Here is a 20,819-nt window from a genome sequence, read left to right as displayed (position 1 = left end):
TTTAGCCTTCCTGATTCTGGGTCTAGTGTTCTAATCTACCTGTTGCCATCACCATTACCACCATTTTGATTTCTTCTTTCAGTTGCCATTCATATATATGAGACCCCAGAATTAAATACCTACTAAATATTACTAGTATCTTTTTCAAACATTATTAAAACCACTCTCATCTTGGTGTGCTATCTTACTCAATTTAATAGATTTTTAGATGGCCTTGGAATGGCCACAGACCAGTTCTCAGTTCCTACTATTAAAGAATGTTCAGGAGTTCTCTTTTTATCCAATTTTGTGCATGGAAAAACAGAGGCATGGAGAGGTTAAAATCTGATCAGGTTAAGTAAACATGCCTTCCATGTGCTAGGGAGGCATTATGCTAAGTAAAAAGGATACAAAGAGTGGCAAAAGCAAAAAATCCCTGCTCTAAAGTAGCTCAGTTTAAAAGAGGAGATAATGTATAAACAAATATGAATAAATAGGCATAAAACTGGATAAAACTAGAGATAATCTCTGAGGGAAAGTGCTAAGATCAAGGAGGAACATGAAGTACTTCTTTCAAAAAGGGTGACTTTAGCAGATACTTGAATGAAACCAGGGAAGCTTGGAAGTGGAGAGCAGGTAAGAAGTGAAACAGAATCCTACAATCTATGTTAAAGTTCTGGTCACAAAGACCCAGAGGGGTCTTTTCTTTGAAATGAAGGCACAGTCTAGGATATAATGAGAAATTTAGTGCTTAAGTGCTAATTTTAATACATACCTATCTACATACATATATAGGTATGTATGCATTAAAATATATATTAAATATAAAATATATATTAAAAATACACACACACACACACACACATAAACATACACAAAAAGCCTACACAAACAAAATAATTCTGTACCTGAAAAGATGAAGATGATGCTGCTCTATGTTTGGCAGTGTAAGAAGAGAAGAGTCATTTATCCATCGACCCTGGATTACCATCTGAATCAGACTGGTAATATTCAGAGCAGTTACCAACCAGCCTTGGTTTGCTGCAACATCCAACATTGCCTAAGCAAGAGAAAATACATACATATAAAAATAATATGACATCTTACTCTTGTGTCTAAACATAAGAACTTTTGGAATTTGCTGCGGGTCTCTTTATTTTTCATTGTGTGGCTGAATTACACTATAAGACTCATGTTTCAAAATAGAGCCACTATCCCTTTTTAAAAGATTTAACCTTATTTTTCTCAGTATGAAAAAGATAAGGTAAAATGATGTTATAGCATGCTTATTACTTTGTAACGAGTGACAGATTTGAAATTTGCTCTGTCGTTGCTTGGCATTTTAAAAATTAATGAAAAAAAAATCCCAAAGAACCAGAAGCCAGGTCATTATGGCTTGAGTCACAATGCAACTATCTTCAAATATGAGAAAAGCTCTTCTTTATGGGAAAGTAATGAAACATTTTCTACAGGACCCATAATCAGGAGAAAAGGAGAAAGCATGGAAAAGAAAAACTTAACAAAATGGAATGAGCTGTTTTAAGTAGATTTTCCTTCACTGGAAGTATTCTAACTTCCAGTTTGATGAGAATTTGGTCATGGATATTGGGGAAAGAATTCTTATTCAGATATGGGTTAAACTATATCGTCTTTAAGGGTGCTTCTGTTAAATACTTATTATGTGTAAAGAACTAATGCTGCTTTTTTTGAATAACACCAAAGAGATGACATAGGTAATATTAAATAAAATATGTAACATTGCTCAATGGCAACATGGTATATTTTAAAATTACCTTAAATTATACAGTATTTAGTACACTAATGGTTGTTCTGTTATTTTGTAGCTACAAAGATATCTGATTAGAACAGACTGATTTAAAATAATAAACAGAACTAAAAAAACTTATTTCCAGTTCAACATTAGGAAAACAATCAATATAACTTATCATATTAAAAACCCAAACAGCCAAAACTCATGATCATTTAAAGAGATGCACAAAAAGTCTATGACAAAGTGAATTACTGTTCTATGCTAAAAACTCTACATAGTATAGACATAAGAGGATCTTAAAACACACACACACACACACACACACACACACACACACACCATCTAACTAATATTCAAACTAAACATTATTATGTGATGATGTGTATGCACTAGAGCTTTTATCAATAAATATGAGAGTGGAAGCAAGGATGTTCATTCTCCTCACTATTATCTAATTCTAGAAATGATGGAAGAAGCAAAAAAGATAGGATAAAAACATTAAAGACATAAGATAGGTAAGGGGAAGATAAAACTAAAATGATTTGATGATATGATATTCTTAGAAAATCCTAGGGAATCAGCTATGATACCAAGATAATAGTTTTATTGAAGTTGCAAGTTATGAAATAAATCCTCAAAAAAATCAACATCATTTTTATGCAATAATAACAAAACCCAGGAAAACAGAAATACAAATGGAATTCCAATTCCAAGTATCTACAAAATGAATAAAATACCTGGGGATCAACCTATAAATCATACAATATGTATCATATAATATGTTCAATTATAAAGTTTTCCATAAAGAAATAAACATGTAAAATAGCTGGAAGAATGTAGAGTGCTCATGGGTTATGCCTTGCTGTAATAATAAAAATGACAATTCAAAGTTAATTTATACTTTTTAATGGAATAAATTATTTAATGAATACGGAGAAACATGGATTTATATGAATTGATGCACAGTAAAGTAGGTAGAGCCAAGAAAGCAAAACACCAATAATTACAACAATGTTAATATAAAGAACCTTGTACCCCTCAAATAAAAAATGAATATAATAAAATTATAGAGAGATAAAGCATGATTCTTGAATAAAGAGATATGAGAAGATAGTAATTACTGGAGAATCTAGCTCTTTGTGGATTTGAGTGGCCCTCAATTAAAAATTCCACATGCTTTTTGCACATGCATTTTTTCATTGTATTCATTAGTTGCAATGATCCCCCTCCCCTTAAAAATACTATTAGTTACATAGGATATTTGGAGATGGGAGGCATAGAAAAGATGTTGGGAATTACTATGAAGTTATAAGAAAGAGAACAATAATATTTTGAAAAATAAATTATTTTTTCATGAAATTTAAGCTTAAATTAATAGAGTAATCTTGTACAGTCTTTTAAACTTATTATCAGCAAGAAGATAAAAACTTTTAGATTCCCTCTCTGGAAAACATATCCCTCTTTTTTTCAGTGCGAATATCACAGCTCATGATCTCAAAAAAGTACAAACCCCTAATACTTCTAACTCATTTTATATGCTGCTAGTAGAAGGATGAGGAGCTATGCATATTAGTCTATACATTTAATCAAATGTTTTATGGACAAACAAAAGGCTGCATTTACTTAAGGCAAAACTAAACAATGAAATCTTCTTTAAACAAAAGAATTGTTTATATAGGCAAATCCATTTCAATTAAATTAGACTGATTTTGGAGAGATGCTGCCATAAAGATAGTATGAGTTAGTATGAGTCATGGTTAGATAGCCATATTATATTAGTAACCTACAATGTGAATCTTAATAGATTTGGGGCATTTAGAGTTGAGAGTAGCAAGGATTAGAAGTATCCAGTAAATGCTTAAAATGTCATTTTAATTGCACTCATTTCATTTATTCATGAACATGTTACTAAAATGTACATTTGTATGAACATATCTGAAACAAGAATTTTAGAAATGCTTTTCTGGAAATTTAAAATTAACTGCTGAACAAATGTAACTACTTACCTACACTCATCTCCTTTTGAACTGTTTGATAAATAATTATAAAATCATTTTATTTTTTCTCTCCTGTTTTTTTCTAATTAAAGAAAGATATCATAATCCTTTAAAAATAATTTTGCTTGAGCTTAACTTTCTCAACAAATAGTCAAATCTATTGCTCCCATCTATGTTGTACACAACAGAAAAATAGCTTCAAAAAACTATTAACTTTCCATAAAAGCTATCCACCTATGAGATATGCTTACATAGCCATACAATAGAACAGGCTTCTGCTTATTGAATTGCTTTGCAGAAAGTCTTTGCTGACTAGCAAGAGTATGAATGGTATAATTTTTTGAACCAATAATTTTACAGCTCTGCGTGTAGAACAGCCTATAAGAAGGCCGTCCTCTAAATATAATGGAAACATATATGTTTTAAAATCCAGGGATAATTCAAATCTTATACTCCTCTTATACCCCTGCTGAGCTGATTGAAATCCATCAGTTTTCTATGAAGGAAACGGAATGAATAAAGGCAAACTCATACCCATGACGAGTAGAAACATACCCTATTCAGACAAATATGCTATTCAGTGTTAAAGTAAAAGGGGTGGGGGGAGATAAAAGAGTAATTAGACCCAATGAAGCATCAATATTTTATAAATAATTATAACATACTCTAAAGTAATTTGAGTGATCTCAGTTTTGGTGTTAAATTATAATTTGGTTGGAAATTGCACCATATCGACAGTTTGCACACAAGTAGAGTTGGCTAAAACATCTGTTTTTAACTTTGAAGTTTTCCTGATGAAGCTGAAAGTTTTCACAAAATTTATAGCATTTCTCAATAATTTTCCTTAGTAAAATCCAGATGTGGGACAGCCAGAAATAATGCTAAGTAACTGCTAACATGAAGTAAATAATATCAAAAGGTACAGAAATGAATTAGAAACTCTTAACTTTCCTTTTCCCAAAAAAGAAAGATCAAGAATCTATGGTGGCAAGAGCGTAGCACACAAGACAAGGGAAGTAGTGGGATGTAAGCCTGGATGGGGTCAGGTCCCATTAAGCCTTCATTTTCAAGCTAGAGTCTAACCTGTATTTGGTATAGTAAAGAATCACAAAGAATCACAAATCTTTTTGGGTAAAGGAGTAGCAACAAGAGGCTATACTAGGAATAGTTATAACTTGCAGTAAGTGTCTAAGGCAGGCTTTGAATTGGGATCTTCCTAACTCTTAGTTAGTCTGACTATCCAATAAGCCATCTAGTTAGCTACTTAACTTAATTTGTAGGATGGCTAGAAGGAAGGTGAGATAAAGTGAAAGAAACAAAAGTCATTTATTCATCCAGTAAATATTAAGTGACTATTATGTGCAAGGCATGGTGAGTTAGGAACTGTTAAGAAATTATTGAAAAAACATTAAAAAGCAGATGAAAATAAGAAATTGGATCATGCTAATGGTAGAAGGAAGTAAATGAAAAACATGGAGGGAGAACTGACAGAACTTGGTAGTTGACTGGATATAGAAAAGCAAAGGTATATAAGATAGCTCACAGGTTTTGACCTCAGATTACTAAGGGGATGGTACCAACATGAAAAGAAAGAGAGTGCTAGATCTGAAACCAGAGGACTTAGGCTCAAATCTTAGTTCTGTCATTTGTTACTTCACTTCTCTCTATGCAGTTTCCTTATCTATAAAATGAGGACTACCACCTTTTTCAGTTTTGAATCCTATCCTAACTGGTGTGTTTCCTCTTCATAAGCTGACAAATTAGTATTCTTAAAATAGTGCTATATGTGACTATAAATTTTAGTGGCTCAGCTTCTAATACCAATTATGGCCCAGTTTTTAAAGGCCTCTATAATCTGGCTCACATCCTCTTTTCTAGACTTATTTCATATTAATTCTTTTCACACACTCTCTATGTTCTAGCCAGCGTGCATAAGGTTCTTAACATAATTCAATGGGATATTTTCCATTTCTGTGCCACAGCACAGAAATGTTCCCTCATTTCTACTATGCTATTTCTTTAATTTCTACTGCATAGAAGTTAAGAATGAACAAAGATGCTCTCTCATGGAGGAAGCCTCTCCTGATTACAATATGCTTGCTACATGATAATTTTTCTCACTCATTCACTTCATCTCCTTAATTATTAGTTTGTTAGTGTTGTTTATCTTACATTTACTTTTAGTGTATATGTTGTACCCACCTCCTAGCAGAATGTAATATCCTTTGGGGCAGAGGCTATTTCATTTCTTTGTGTGTCTTTAGAATCTATGCATAGGTGATTGACAAATTATTGTTAGATTCAAATGAATGATCAGAATTTCCTTCTTGGAAGATCATGAACTAACTATTCTATCTTTCTGTTCTTATCACTATCATCAGCTAACTTCCAGAGGTCATTGCCTTGTAAATTGCCTTCATGACTTTAGCACTAATTCTTCATTCTGACTTTACATGTTTTGTTTAGGAGCACCCACACTCAACTAACTCTACATTCAAAATTTTCCTATTATCTTTAACAACTTCTTCATTCTCATATTTAACCAATCACTTAGTTCTGCCAAGTTTACTTCCACAATCGCTCTTGTATCTCTACTCTTCTTTTTATTTGCATTGCCATGCTGGACCCAGTGCAAAAGCCTCGTTATAGATTTCTTTTGTTTCTGGCTTATCCTGCACATCATTGCTGTTTAAACTGATAAGCTGTACAGATCTGGATGTATCACTCAGTCTGCTCAAAACTTTTCAACAACTCCCTCTTTATTGCCTAGTGAGTTAAGTTCAAGTTCTTTAGTTGGTATTCAATATTCTTCACAACTTGCCACCTTATTTCCAGACATCTTGTAGCATACTCACAACCAATAAATAATAATTAAAAAATAATAATAATAAAGAATTTATGAAAGCACTTAGAAAACAAATTAAATAGTTTGAGAAACACAAACCAGAGGAGACTGCTCATTGATAAGATCATAGTTCTATCAAAGAAAGTTATAAAGGAGCTATAAACATAAGTCTCTTGCTTGGTTTTGATCATGCTTTGCCCTGTACTTACAATGCTTCCCTTTCCCCTTTTAAGTCTATGGGATTCTAACTTATACTTGAAGTCTAACCAAAATACCAACCCTTGTGGGAAAGTTTCCTTAATTTTTCTAGTTGGTAATGAACTACTCTTCCTTATATCTCACTTTGTGTTTCTTTATAACTCATGCATTTCTTTGATGAAACTGTGAACCCTTCAGTAAGGCCTCTTTGGGTGCTCAATCTCTTCATGTGTTTTCATCCTGTGTGATTTTTTCCAACGAAGGTGTAGTTCTTTTCAGGATATTTGTTATCTCTGATTCTCACTGTATGTCTGGTCTGTCTTCTACTCCTAACACAAAAATCATTCATGATACTTTTTGTAGTAATAAATAGTAGTTTACTTTATATTTATCATATATATTTTCATTGTTCTTTGGGAGGCCTTTAACTTGTTTCTTAAGATTTTAAGGAATTTCCTGATTGATAGCCCTATAGAATCATTGGTATAATTACTGTGTTAAGAGATGGACTTGTTTTTTATTTAGCATTGGGCAGTGAACAATTTCTCAAATGTTCTCCCTTTGTTGGTTCTGTTCATTGGTTATTTACAGGGGCAGGATGGCATAGGAAAGTGAGTTCTGGAGTTAGAATTAAAAGACTTGGGTTTAAATCTACCTCTATTTTTCATATTTGTGATCTTGAAATTCTTTCAAGGCCTCAGTTCCTTCATCTATAAGACAAAGCAGCTAGATGAGATAATGGTTAATATCCTTTGTAACTCCTATGAACCAGTATATAGACAAGATATGCATACTGAGGCATATACTAAATAAACTCTATTCAAATGTAGGCCATAATCTAGAAAATTTAAAAAAAAAATCCATATTGCTATTGTGGGTGGTTGGACTGCTATCTTTCAAATAAGGATCTCAATGACAACTTGACAAGTTATTATTGTATTCTGGGGATATATAAAATCAATAAAATGCCATTTGCAAAGTAGACCAACTAGCTAAGTGTCATAAACAGAAAATCTCTCTTTTATTTAAACTCTGCATAGGGCATACTCTATGATATTTTATTTCAGCATGTCTGTTTTATTTTTTGCTTGATATTGCTATTTATCAAATATTGAACAAAGTTAATTTTAATGGTAACAGCTCTAGAAGACTCATAATTACAGAGATGAAATGGAGGCACTTTGAGGAGACTCTTTTAGGTAACATATTCTTTACAATACTGCCTTGAAATCATTAGGCAATAAACATGATTGGATTGTCTATCTTCTTTATGTTTCAGTCAGGGGTGACTATAAAAAATTTACTGTAAGAAATTGTCTTTGAAGGTCTTTTGTTTCACTTTCAAAATTCTTCTTCAATGTCCTTGTTTTCTTGAATAAATAAAACATTTTCTCTTTTATAAAATTAAATGAAAACATATAGTTAGGTATCTGGCTTATGTCTTTTTGTAGGCCATGACTTTCACTCCTGCTGTTAGGTAAAAGTATGGTCAATGAATATTTTCATTTTTTGAATGCTTTACTTTTTCTTGTCTTGAGTGCTTTAAAATTGTTTTACTGTAAGAGATTTCTTCCATAAGACCCCATGTCTTTTCTTGATTTAATTTTCTCAAGGGACATTACTACTCTTTCAGATACCGAGGTGGTAGAATATGAAAGTGGTGATTCCACTCTTGTCAATGGGACCAACACTCCCCCCCCATCCTAGCAATGTTGGTACATCTGGCCCATCTATCTGTTGTTTTCTCTTCCCTCTTTCCAGTTTTACTCATAGATAGCTCTCCTGATGATGTGGCTTAGCTAGGTTCACGTCAATCATTCTGTATTTAAATGCTTTCATCTATCTCTATGTATGTATATCTAATTTATTTATTTTAAGGATATGTGAAATAATATGGTCTGCCATCTTTTTTCTAATCTTCTCCATAATGTTTTGTGAATGCTTATATCAGTACTACCGTTGGCTGCCTCACCATGACAAAAATGTCAAGTGTTTGCCAACTGAGATAGTTTCTGGGATCTTCTGGTCATCTTGTGGTGACTGCTTTTTGCTTTTGACAACTCTTCTAAAAATGATAACGGATATAATTTCCCTGAATAAGTTTGTTGGGTCAGAAATGAAAAGGTGCGAGGCATTTAAATTTTTTCTCTTAAGTTAGAACTGTTTTTGATCTTTACTTTATCTCACACAAAGACATCTGATATTTAAAATGACTGCATGTCAGAGATTGGTTATTTTCAGTTTTTAAAGATAAGTCCAAGTTAATTTTTTTTGTGTGTGTGTGGGGGGGAGGCGCAAATCAGTCAAATGTAGAAGAGAGAAGTAAGCTGGCAAAAAGTGCCTGATGAGAGGGGAGATTCGAGTAGATAGCGGCTGAATGCTTGTTAGGATGAGTAAGGCTAGGCTGGAAAGGAATGAAAGTATGGGAGGTGTGATCTTGTCAAGGGTGGAAAGTGTGGACACAATGACTATTACCTGTGTTATCCATATTTCTTGTGTTACTTGCAAAAAGTAGAGAGGAATTTCATTAGTGTCTAACTGATAAGGGAGAAAAAGAGATGAGGAAGGGGAATTCTGTCATCAGAGAAATTTGTAGAATAAACCAATATTTTGAGTAGAATGTGAGGTGATATACTGTATAGGCTGGTGTGTGTGTGTGTGTGTGTGTGTGTGTGTGTGTGTGTGTGTGTGTGTCCCATCTACTGGTTAATGTGAAAGAGGATTTAATGGTCCTTAATATGGTATCTCAGGTTCTGAACTTTGTCTTGAAAAACATCAAGGTAGAAGAAGTCATGAAGTTTTTACTTAATATAACAGTTTTCAGCAGTCTACACTAAAATCACCTAGGAAGTTTGGTCCATTTTCCAAGTACTTCAGTTGTGGCTTTACTGTTTAAATAGAAAACTGAATTAATTGCATCACACAAAAGTAAGAAGGAAAAACTCTGGATTCAAAAGAACCTGAAGAAGTACACAAAGTCTGGTTCTTTGTATTTACCTTGAATCTCCTGTAAGTGTCTTCCTAGAGAAATTTTCATTGCATCTAGAGTCAAATTCATGTACACAGGGCATAGAAATAATTTCTTAAAAAGCTGTTATAGGAATTATTGATCTTTGAAAACTTTAATCCATAGTTCTTCCTTCTTACTTTTGCCTAACAGTTTTGACAAATTACATTTGCTAATAACTAAATTGTAAATGCATTTAAACTTTTCATGAAAACTTTTATGATACATTGATATATTTCTCAAAACTAAATAGGTCTTTTCATCATATATATCATATATATATATCAGATAGCTCATAAAAGTTAGTACTGGGAATAGTTTAGAAGCCACTTGATCTCAAACTCACATTTTAAAAATTAAGAAACAAATTCAATAAAAATAGTGATTTTTTTTCCATTGGAGGGCTTTAAGAAGACCGTGGAACTACTTGTCAAGTGTGCTATAATGGACTAGAGGCTGCCAAGGTCCTTTTCAAAATTCTAAAATCTGTAACCAAAGTTCTGAAGTTACACTGGTTGTAAGTAATAGAAGTGATATTTATATTTGAATCCCAGTCCTCAAAATCTAGTTCTCTTTGTAATATAGTGAGAAATGAGTGAATTTAATTCCATTTGAGGCTGCTTTATATTTATTTCTGAGCAACTAACTGAATTTTACTTCACATTATGAGTGCAAAAAAACCATAAATCTAAATTGTTTAAAATAATCGTAATGTCCCCTAGTTAATACTGACAATAATATACATCTTTTCTCCATCTGGAAATACATCTTTTAAGAAGAATCAATATTTTAAAAATTACATTTAATTTTAAAAACAGAAATTTTGGTCACTATAGTCATTATGCTTAATGTAAATGAAACAAATACACTAAAAACCAATTGGATTAGCTATTATTTCGTGACATTTTAAAAAAGATCACCTATTCCAAATAACACAAGGGAATTCTTATGTAATTACACTAGATATTATGTAAAGTGCTTTATATTATGCTCTTGTAAATTTTGGGGAAATAATCAATATTCATTAGTATTTTTCAATATAGATTCTACATCTTTGACCTAGGTCCATAAAACTGGTTCAAGTTAGCATATAAAAAAACAAAACAAAAACAAAAAACAAAAAACAAAACAAAAAAAAAAAAACAACAACAACAACAACAACAACAACAACAACAACAACAAAAACTGTGGATAAGATTTAATTAAAAAAAAAAAAAGCTTTACCTTGTTAGGGCTACAAAGGATGGAACAGATGGCTCTTCTTTCTTTCTTTCTTTTTTTTTTTTTTACTGAGCCACTACACTAGCCTCTTAATATTCAATAGACCTTACTTACTTTTTTATCTCTGCCCTCTCATGCCACCTCCTATACCCAAAGTTTTAAACATCCCTTTCCTCTGATTTCTGATATAGTCTCTAGGCAGCCCTTGAATGTATCTGACAATAGTATCACAGAAACTAAATTTTCTGAAAAATCAGAACTCATGCATTCCACTGAAATAGTACCACATACATTTGAAAAGTTAAGAAAAGTATATTAGAAAAAATGTAAATTTTCTTAGTTCATTATGAGGAAAGGATTTTTCAATCACTTTCCAAATCCAAGTGCTCGATTTACAAGAATATATAAAAGTAGAAAAACAAAGCTCATGTTGACAAATGCATTAGTGAAAAACAAAAAGTATAAATCCAAAAAAATTCTCAACCCCCCCCCCAAAAAAACCGCAAAACAACAAAAAAACAAATAAAAAAAGCCTTGGTTTTAGCTTGTTAGTGTCTAGTAATTTAATGATGTCAGGAAAAGCAAAAAAAAAAAAAAAAAAAAAAAGTTGTCTCAAAGAAAAATACAATCCTTAAAGGTTCAGGTTAATTTCAAAGTAATGATACATTATCCTGTCAATAATTAAAATAATAAAAGTACATTTTTGAGAATCCTTTTAGGTAGCAACAGTTGTTCACAGTAACTTTTCCCTGAACTTTTAGCCCCAGAAGGTTAGCATTCAGGAAGCTCAGCTGCTGTCTAACAAACTTAATTAATCAAAAAGTCATTTCCGAGCTGTAACTATGAGTAAAAGCGCTTCAAGTGCGCTAGCAAGCATACAAGTTAATCAAAATGCTAATGCAGTACAAATTAAAGTTGTGATTAACATTTCACAGTAGCTGCTTAAGTGAATTGATCACACAAATGGGTTAAGCATTACTCATTTCCTACAGCCCCAAACGGGAAAAGGTTTTGTTGGTGGGCGAGAAAAGAGGAAACTGGGGATCGGAAAATTCTTCATAAGCAGTATCACATCTTCAATAAACCATCATCAAACTGCCATACAAAAGCTTCTAAGTAAAATCACACTGCTTGGGAGAAGAGGAGGAGGAGGAGGTCTTTGGAAGTGGAGAGGGAGGTGGGTGTAGGAGGGTAAAAGAGTCCTAGAATGCATTTTGCTAGTAAACCTACTTGATTACTAACTAATGCCTTTAAATTTGCATAATGGACAATATGTTGCTTCCTGTTTCTACCTCCTGCTTTGGAAATTCTGAAATGTACTTTTAAATAATGGAAAGCATGCTGGACTTGGGAATTAGGAGACTGCAGTTCAAATCCTGACATTTATACTAGCCTCATGATCCTGGCCAAATCACTTTTCTATAAATTCTATAAAATAAGAATAGAAAAAGATATATATCATTTACCCTATTAGCTTGTTTTGAAGATTGTTTTATGTAAATGTGAATAGTTATTAGTCCTTCGTTTTCCAAACACGAAATCAGAGAACTGAAAATAATTAGCCTAAATCTACAAAGCTGATGAGTAGGTGCAAGAAAAGTAAGAATAAGATCATAGTTCTCCTCATTTCCTAATCCAGAGCAAACAACAATAAAAACTATATTATATTGTCTTTTAAATAGTATAAGATTTTATTTAGTAGTCTAACTGCACTATGTAATCCATTCAATCCTGGAAATCAATTAATACTGTAGTCTCTCTTCATTTCAATTTAATTCAATAAACATTTATTAGACACTTGCTTTGGGAAGTATATAGTAATTCTGTTTGGCTTATCTATAGGAATTTTTAAAAAGTCACTTAGATGGATTTATTTTAACTATCTTTACACAGAACATTTTCTGAAGATATTGAACAAGGGATTTGACCAAGTACTTCTTTTGTAAGCCTTGGGACATTTATTTGGGATGTTTTTCTTGCAAACTGTATTTGATTCTCCAATGTACAATGTCTTGACATCCCTCAACACACTGGTATCTTATTGAATCTGTGCTTATCTCACTCATAGATAAATACTTCTTAAAGGCTAAGGCACTTATATTTATTTGGAAGTTTTTATCTTGGTAAAATTAATTATCTCTGTGGTTTTATTTACTAGAAATGGAAGTTCTTTGCTAATATAAATGGAGAAGTAATTAACGCCATATTCAATCTCAAAAAAAAAAATTGTGCCAATCAATAAAAACTGAATTCATCCCCCTCTTCTCAGAATTAAATACACATTTGCTTGAAGATGGAATTGTTTTAGAATAAGAGAATAGTAAAGACGAAGAGTACTATCTGTTGCTATCTGAAATGCATAAAACTTTTAATGAGAATTAAATGCTGTCACAGACAGGGATATCAATTTATTATATTTGATATTTTATTAAGTAAGCTGCAAGCATAACAATTAAGGTAGCTTTTATAAAATTTGTTATATTCCTCTGAATAAAGTGGTTATCAGAGAATATTACTGGCCTGCTTGATATTGCCCCAAACATAAAAAAGAGGCATATTAGAAATCAAAATCCATTCAGCTAAAATAGGTAAAAATAGGGTTTAAAAAAGGCAAAATAAACAGAAAGAGAAAGTAACTTTACTTTTTAAAAATACAGATTCCTTGAAAGTAGAAATGTCTTAGGTATTGGTTGTTATGATAATAGTGGCTAGCATTTGTACAGAGTTTTGAAGTTCGTAAAATGCTTCATGCATGTCATATTTCTTGGTCTATACAACAACTCTGATTTCTATGATTTAATGTTGCTATTAGTACTATAAAGATGACAGATGTCATCGTGCATTGGCACTGGATTTGAGGTTAGGAAGAGACTGAGTTCAAATTATATTTCATCTACTTTATCAGTTGTGTGACCCTGTGTAGGTCATTTAGCTTGGCATTCTGTACATATTTGGTATTTAATAATTTTAATTGAATTAAATGTTTGTTTTTTTAATTCTTTTTTATTTTTAACAGAGATATTCTGATGACTTTAAAATTTAGAACATTTTTCCTTTGGAAAATTGAGAATGTTATGTTTTGTTTTACAGAGGAAAAAAAATCTGCTTTCATAAAATAACATCCCTATTTAGGGCTTTGGAAAATATTATTGTTATAGCCTTTTAAAACTATGTTGAGTTTTCACAATGACAAACGCATAAATTCACTTTTGGTCTTTGCACTCACTGGTCAGAGGAAATTAAATTGAAGACCTGATATAAGTTTTCCTGATAAAAACAATATTTATATATAAATATTAAGCTTAGATGGCTTTCATAAGTTTGCTTGATAAATTAATGTCATGAATGTATTTTAAAGCCATTTCTCTAAAATCCTTAAAGTTCAAATTTACACATTTTATGACAGAAATAAAGTATGGAGTATAAATCATCACTTTAAAGCTTTAATAAGCTTCTCTAAAATTAGCTCAAGTAGGTCCTTAGAGAACATATATACATATCTATCTCCAAATTTAAACTCAGACTTTCTAGCTTGGTAAGATCTTACAGAGATTATGTTCCAGGAGTACAGCTTTTTAGAACTTAAGGTCAGCTTTATGTCACAGAAAACTTTAAGAGGCATCACATCAACTCTAAGTTATTTTAGCTTTCTAATTATCCATGCTTTTGTCAATTCAGAAAACAAATGTAGCTCAGTGAGCCAACCAAACCACTGGGCACTTACTTTCTCCAGTCTTAGTTTTGTCATTTGTTGGGCAAGCTTAGGCCAGTCATAACTTCTTGGTATATCTCATCAGTAAGACACAGATAATGGCATTGATTCTGAGGGTTAATATAAAGGCCTTTTCTTTAGTATACTAGCATTAAAATGATTTCAGTTCATGTATCAGCAACTACAGATACATTTTATTGGATAATGTAATCAAGAAAAACATTCACAGAGATGAAGGACCAAGATAACTACATATGTAGAAAATAGCTAAAATTTCTCAAAATAGCTGATAATGTACAAAGTACAAAAATTGAAAATATTAGTAATATTTAAAGTTTTATAGTATGTATATTGATAGAATGTGTATGTATGTTTCTCTTTCTCTCCTCTTCTTCCACCACACACAGGGAGGGAGGGAAGGAAAAGGAAGAGAGAGAGAGAGAGAGAGAGAGAGAGACAGAGAGAGAGAGACAGAGACAGAGAGAGAGAGACAGAGACAGAGACAGAGATGTAGATAATAGGGACTAAGTAAAGATACTATTGCCAAGAATACTAAAACATAAAAAAAAGCAGGAAAAAAAATCTTACTGATAAAAGATTTGTTAGGTGGGAGGGTACTGAATGGCTATATCTAGTATGTTTTTGAGTTGGGAAATTACAATGACCAAATTCTTTGTAAATAATTGTACTAAGGTGTCCATCTAGTATGATAGCCTATGAACTAGAGGCTAACAATTTTCAGGGAATCAGAATTTTCACACTTTTGACAGGGAACTATGAAAACACTTCTAAGAACTTTAAAATAGCAAGCTATGTCTTTTAGTCCCAGAATCTTATTTACTTTATAAACATTAATATATCATCTGTGTAAGGTATTAGTTATGCTCAGGCAGCAGAGGTTAAGTGACTTCCCCAACACCTTAGAGTGAAGCAGCACTGGAGCTGACTTTATGGTTAATCCTGTTCTCAGACTACAAGGTCATGCCATTGTCCCGTGAAGGTATAACTTTCCATCAGCCTGAATAATTGCTGCCTGAAAAAAAAAAACCCTTGTTTAAACAAATGCTTACAAAAGCTAGAGTATACATGTGCCTATTGAAAGTTGTAGTGCCAAGGATTTAAGATAGTGAGTTAATCATGGAAAAATTTATCAACTCTTTAGTTTTCCATCAATCACCTGAATATTTCTTTCCTCTTCCTTACTGATTTATCTTTATCACAAGTTTGGAGGGGAAAGAGTTGTGAGAAGAACATGGTTTAATACATAGATCTGAATGATATTTCTTTATAGCTTTTATAGTGTAAGAATGTAGATCCTCAAGCTGGAAAGAAAAGGCTGGGTCACCAAAAAAGGTTTAACATTTAAGATTGTCAATGCTATTGCTCTTAAAATGATAACATAGGATCAAGAAGAGCCCATGTCACTAAGAAAAAACTCCATAATGGAAACTTAAAAAACAACAACAACAACAACAACAACAAAAAAAAAACACACACACACACAAACAAACAAACAAAAAACCAACTTGACTATATCTTTCTTCTTTATCATTAGCTTAGAAATGGACTTCTTTGAAATCATCCTATTATTTTGATTTTTCTATACCTATATAAGACCTGAAGTAGAACATGATGAAAAAGATAAATAAAGAACATATACAGTGATTCTCTTATAATAAAATAAACTCAGGACATAAAACACATATGTAACATATATATGTGCTTTCTTTTAGGTTTATAAATGTACTTAAAAAGGTTAATTCCTTTTACAAATCTTTTCATTTCAGAATTCTCCAACAGGGAAAAAATGACAGTGTTTATATCAACTGTTTTCCAACTGCTAAAACTTAAGGATTTTTAACCTTAGCTTGTAAAGAATGACTAATGAGGAGCAAATAATCTTTTTGAAGACATGTGTTAGTCACAAAACAATATAAAAAATATTTACACCTGCTAGAACCATGTTTTCTTTTTGTTTACTGGGCCTGTGTTTAACAGAGTTCTTCACAGACACCCATTAGTATAAGAAAACAAAAGATATTCATTTTAATGGATTTTTTTATGTTTTAGAAAAAAAGAATTATTTTAAAATCTCTCCATATAAAATGAAAATTATGAAAGTATTTTCTTCACATAAGAAAAATTAATGCAGGGAGTTTGTATAATCTTATTTCTAAGAAACTAGAACTTAAGAGTTTAAAATATTAAATTCTTATTACATGCAGCAGATTATGGTATTCTTAATGGTACTTTGATATAAATTAAATAAAAAATGCTAAGCTTAATCTGTATGTTCACTGAAACTAACTTCTAATTCTCATCAACAAAATAATAAGAGTGATATGTTAGTCTTAAGGAAAAAGACAAATAGGTACTTCTTTGAATCACCTATTTGGCTTTAAAATAATTTGTAGAACAATATCTGCCAATTTGTTTTTGCTAAACATTCAATTTACTTTAAACACTTATACCAGGTTTCACATTTATGGATTTCTTAATTATTCTTATTTTTATTTAATTTGCCAACTCAGATCATAAAGCAGAAATAAAAATTTAAAACTAAAGCATATTTTTCTTTGATACTGAAAAATGCTATAACACACACAGAAAAAAAATAAGTATAAAAATTGACTGTCATACCTGACACACTCTGACAGTTTGGTCCAATACCGTTTTAGTGTCAGTGCCATAATCTGGGCATGGTAACATGGCTCTACTGAAATGAGCTTGAAGAAGGAGATGTGATTTTGTATGAGAATTGTCAAATGAATGAGGATTTACTTCAATGGGGAGATTCCTTGCCAGTTCACTGTTCATCTGATCTTCATTGTGCCTTACTGGCAGATCTGCATATTCTTCAGCATCCTTAAAAACAAAATGGGAAAATTATATACACATACACACAAACGTGTATAAAATATAAAATCTTTTGTGACCTAAAAATAATTAGTTGTTTTGCTTTTGTACATTGTACATTGAAACAACTTGTGGAAATCAGGCCTACTATCATATTTCTTAGACTTTTGCTTACTTAAAACAACAATTTTGAATGTTAACATAATCAGTGGTGATATGCAGTTTTTTGGATTATCTACATGTAGCATATAACTTAAAGTTGATTTTCTTCTATATAAATTAGACGAGGGAAAAACATTTTGAAGTAATTCATAGTTTGGGAATTTCTTTGGTTTCATTTTTTTTGTCTTTAAAGTCACATTTAGTAAGGCAAAACTCTACCAAACTGATAGTCTAGGCACACTTTTATGAGGCTCGTTAAACTGATAGAAATATAGAAATGTCCTATTTTACAAATTTAAATCTACTTTGGGGAGGAAACTCTACCCCACATCATCTAACAAACACCTTGTGTGAATGACTATAGATTTGAAGGGTCACTGGTCTTTCTACTACTACTACATAATCTTTTTCTAACTCTACTGCCATGAAATCACTTTTAACCATCTAAGACAGGGCCTCTTAATATTTTTTGTATTAGTACTCCTCAGAATACATATAGGATTAGAAAGGAAACCAAAAGTTAGTGAAAATAAAGATGTGATTTTTCCCCCCTGCTATCCCTGTTACACATCCCCTGACTCACCCCTGGTTAAGAAATGGTCTAGGGAATATTTTCTTTCAGCAATTAAATAACTATAGAAATCAGAAAGTTGATAATGTTATAAAAATATAGTTTACTATGTCATTAATGAGAGTGTGCTATGTTCTAGAAATATGTAGGCTTCTTTGCATATTATATTTATTTATCTACGTATTTACATACATACACACATACATAGATAAGCTCTAGCTATTACTGTTGCATGAATATGGAATCTTACTTTCTAAAAAGCAATTATTTGAGATACACCCCATTGCCCTTGATAACTGAGCTATTCTTTACATATAGTTTTAACTAAATCAATCATTTGTTCTACAATTATCCCCTTTTCCCGGACTTGTTTGATTCATGTTGATTCTTGGATGTGAAGAAAGTTACTGATGGCACCCCTTTGAGGTTTCATTATATGATATTCAGTACTCTGTAGTGTTCAGAACATTTCCTTCCCCACCCTTCATTTTGTTCTATGAGTAAACTTTAGTTTTTTATTCATTTCACTCAGTTAATGATAGAATTTTTGCAGAGTATGAAACTGGAGAAGTTTTAAAATGAATTTGATTAGATCCTTTAAATTTAATATGCACATATATTTTAATACTTTATTTCAATGAAAAAATGAGAATAGAGTAGAACAGAGAAAAATGTTGGAAAACATGGTGAGTAATAAGAAAAGAGAGAGGTCAAAGGCTTCTGCAAGTTTCAAAACTACCTATCATTAATATGCTATCTTTGAGGAGAAAGTACAAGTGAGAATGAAATAACATGACCAAAAAAACCCAAACCAAACCAAACCAAACCAAAACAAAACAAACCCAAAAGATGAAATTTATTGTATTTTAACAGATTGGAATTCCTATTTGATATATTAGGACACTTGGCTTGTTAGAGTAAATCTCAAAGTCAATACTAAATAAGAGTAAAGAAAATGAAGAAAGTATAATGGGTAATCACAATCATACCTTGAACTAAATAAGATGTGGATGATGAAAATGGGGAAAGATAACAGAGAAGACACAAAGCTATTAATATTTATCAAGGGAATTTGACAGATATCAATGAATCACAAAGAATAAAGAGTCTATGGACCAGGCATTCACACCAAAAACCAAGCCCTGGAGGAAATTCTGCCCTGGAGCCCTCTCTTTTAATTTGTGAACTTCCTTTGCCAGAACACTATTTCAGGAAAGAATTTTCTTGAAACACTTTCCATTTTTTGGTGATCTCTTCCACAGTCTCCTAATCAGATCTAGATTATCCTTCTCCTTTATTCAGTTCTATAGTTATAAATTAAGATAAAGCAAACATTGTCAACTAAACCTAAATGATGGGTGGGGTCACTAAATTTAGAGGCATCATAATTCTCAATGTACAAAATGATGAAGTAGAAATAGCAGTAGTGAAAAAACCAGTGGACTTGATGAAATATATGCTAAAGAGGAAACTGGGCAATCTAATGGGCATAAGCCTACACACACACACACACAAACACTCTTATTTATTTTGCTTCAAGCTTAACAAAGTGCTGTACAAACATTTTTTCCACTGTATCCTCAACCACCTTGGGAGGTAGGTACTATTATTATCCCCATTTTACAGATGAAAAAATTTAGGCAAGAAAAAGAAGTTAAATGACTTCATGGTCACACAGTTAGTCAATGTCCTTAGCCAGATTTATGCTCAGATCTTCTGACTGCATTTTTACTTACATTGTATCATCTAACTGCCTCAAATTATATGAAAAAATGGAAGAATACCAAACTCTTGGAGAGAAAAAAAAAAATGGGACTATTATTATTATTCCCCTGGCCCCTTAAAAAAGGTACAGAGAAAATACAGTAACTCCTTTCCCACCTGTTTACTTTCCATTTTGTACGATTTTTTAAAAAAAATCTATATAGTTGCATGCATACATATATGTCATATATACATGTGTCTGGCTGACTATCTATCTATGACTTTCCTTCATGAAGGCATGGGAACAAAGGCTTTGCAAATAATTTTTTATATCAGAGCAAATATTTGTAGACACACAACTATCTGAAATGTCTAATGAATTCAACTTGACTTAAAAAAGCACTTGATTTTGTAGAACCAAATGTCTCATTAATATAGGTTTCTCAAAGAATGTGTCTTCCTTGCATATATCTGTTGTTTCTCACATTTAGAAATGTCCCAAGAGCAAAGACTGGTTTGCTTTTGCCAAGAAGTTAGTATATGTTCTTGGCACATAGTAAACACTTAATACATTTTTGTTCATTCATCCATATACCAAAATTAAAGGGTTTTTTTGGTGCCACAATCCTAGATAATATTCAGTTCAGGGACAAAATGGAATACATATTACTTCTAGACGGTGAAGTCTTCCAAATGCTCCTATTTGGGGGTAACATAAACTGATTTTATCAAACTCCAAAACAATGTAGAGCTTCCTAAATGAGATTTTTAAAATCATTCAAAAGAATTTATGCAA

The 20,819-nt window shown here is 31.9% G+C and overlaps 1 protein-coding gene across 3 annotated transcripts in view; it reads right to left on the bottom strand.

Moving 5' to 3' along the window:
- Window positions 1-20,819, bottom strand: part of ASCC3 (activating signal cointegrator 1 complex subunit 3) — a 325,569-nt gene that overhangs the window by 7,020 nt on the left and 297,730 nt on the right. For all 3 annotated transcript variants that reach the window (XM_074310218.1, XM_074310220.1, XM_074310219.1), the window contains exons 37-38: window positions 17,371-17,595; window positions 888-1,039 (exon numbers count right to left, since the gene is read on the bottom strand). In XM_074310218.1, the coding sequence (XP_074166319.1) occupies window positions 888-1,039; window positions 17,371-17,595 (377 nt within the window). The remainder of the gene's footprint in view (window positions 1-887; window positions 1,040-17,370; window positions 17,596-20,819) is intronic.

This window comes from Sminthopsis crassicaudata, chromosome 4, assembly GCF_048593235.1.
Source record: "Sminthopsis crassicaudata isolate SCR6 chromosome 4, ASM4859323v1, whole genome shotgun sequence".
Lineage (NCBI taxonomy): Eukaryota > Metazoa > Chordata > Mammalia > Dasyuromorphia > Dasyuridae > Sminthopsis > Sminthopsis crassicaudata.
The sequence above is the reverse complement of the archived record's forward strand: the minus strand, read 5'-3'. Positions and strand labels throughout refer to the sequence as shown.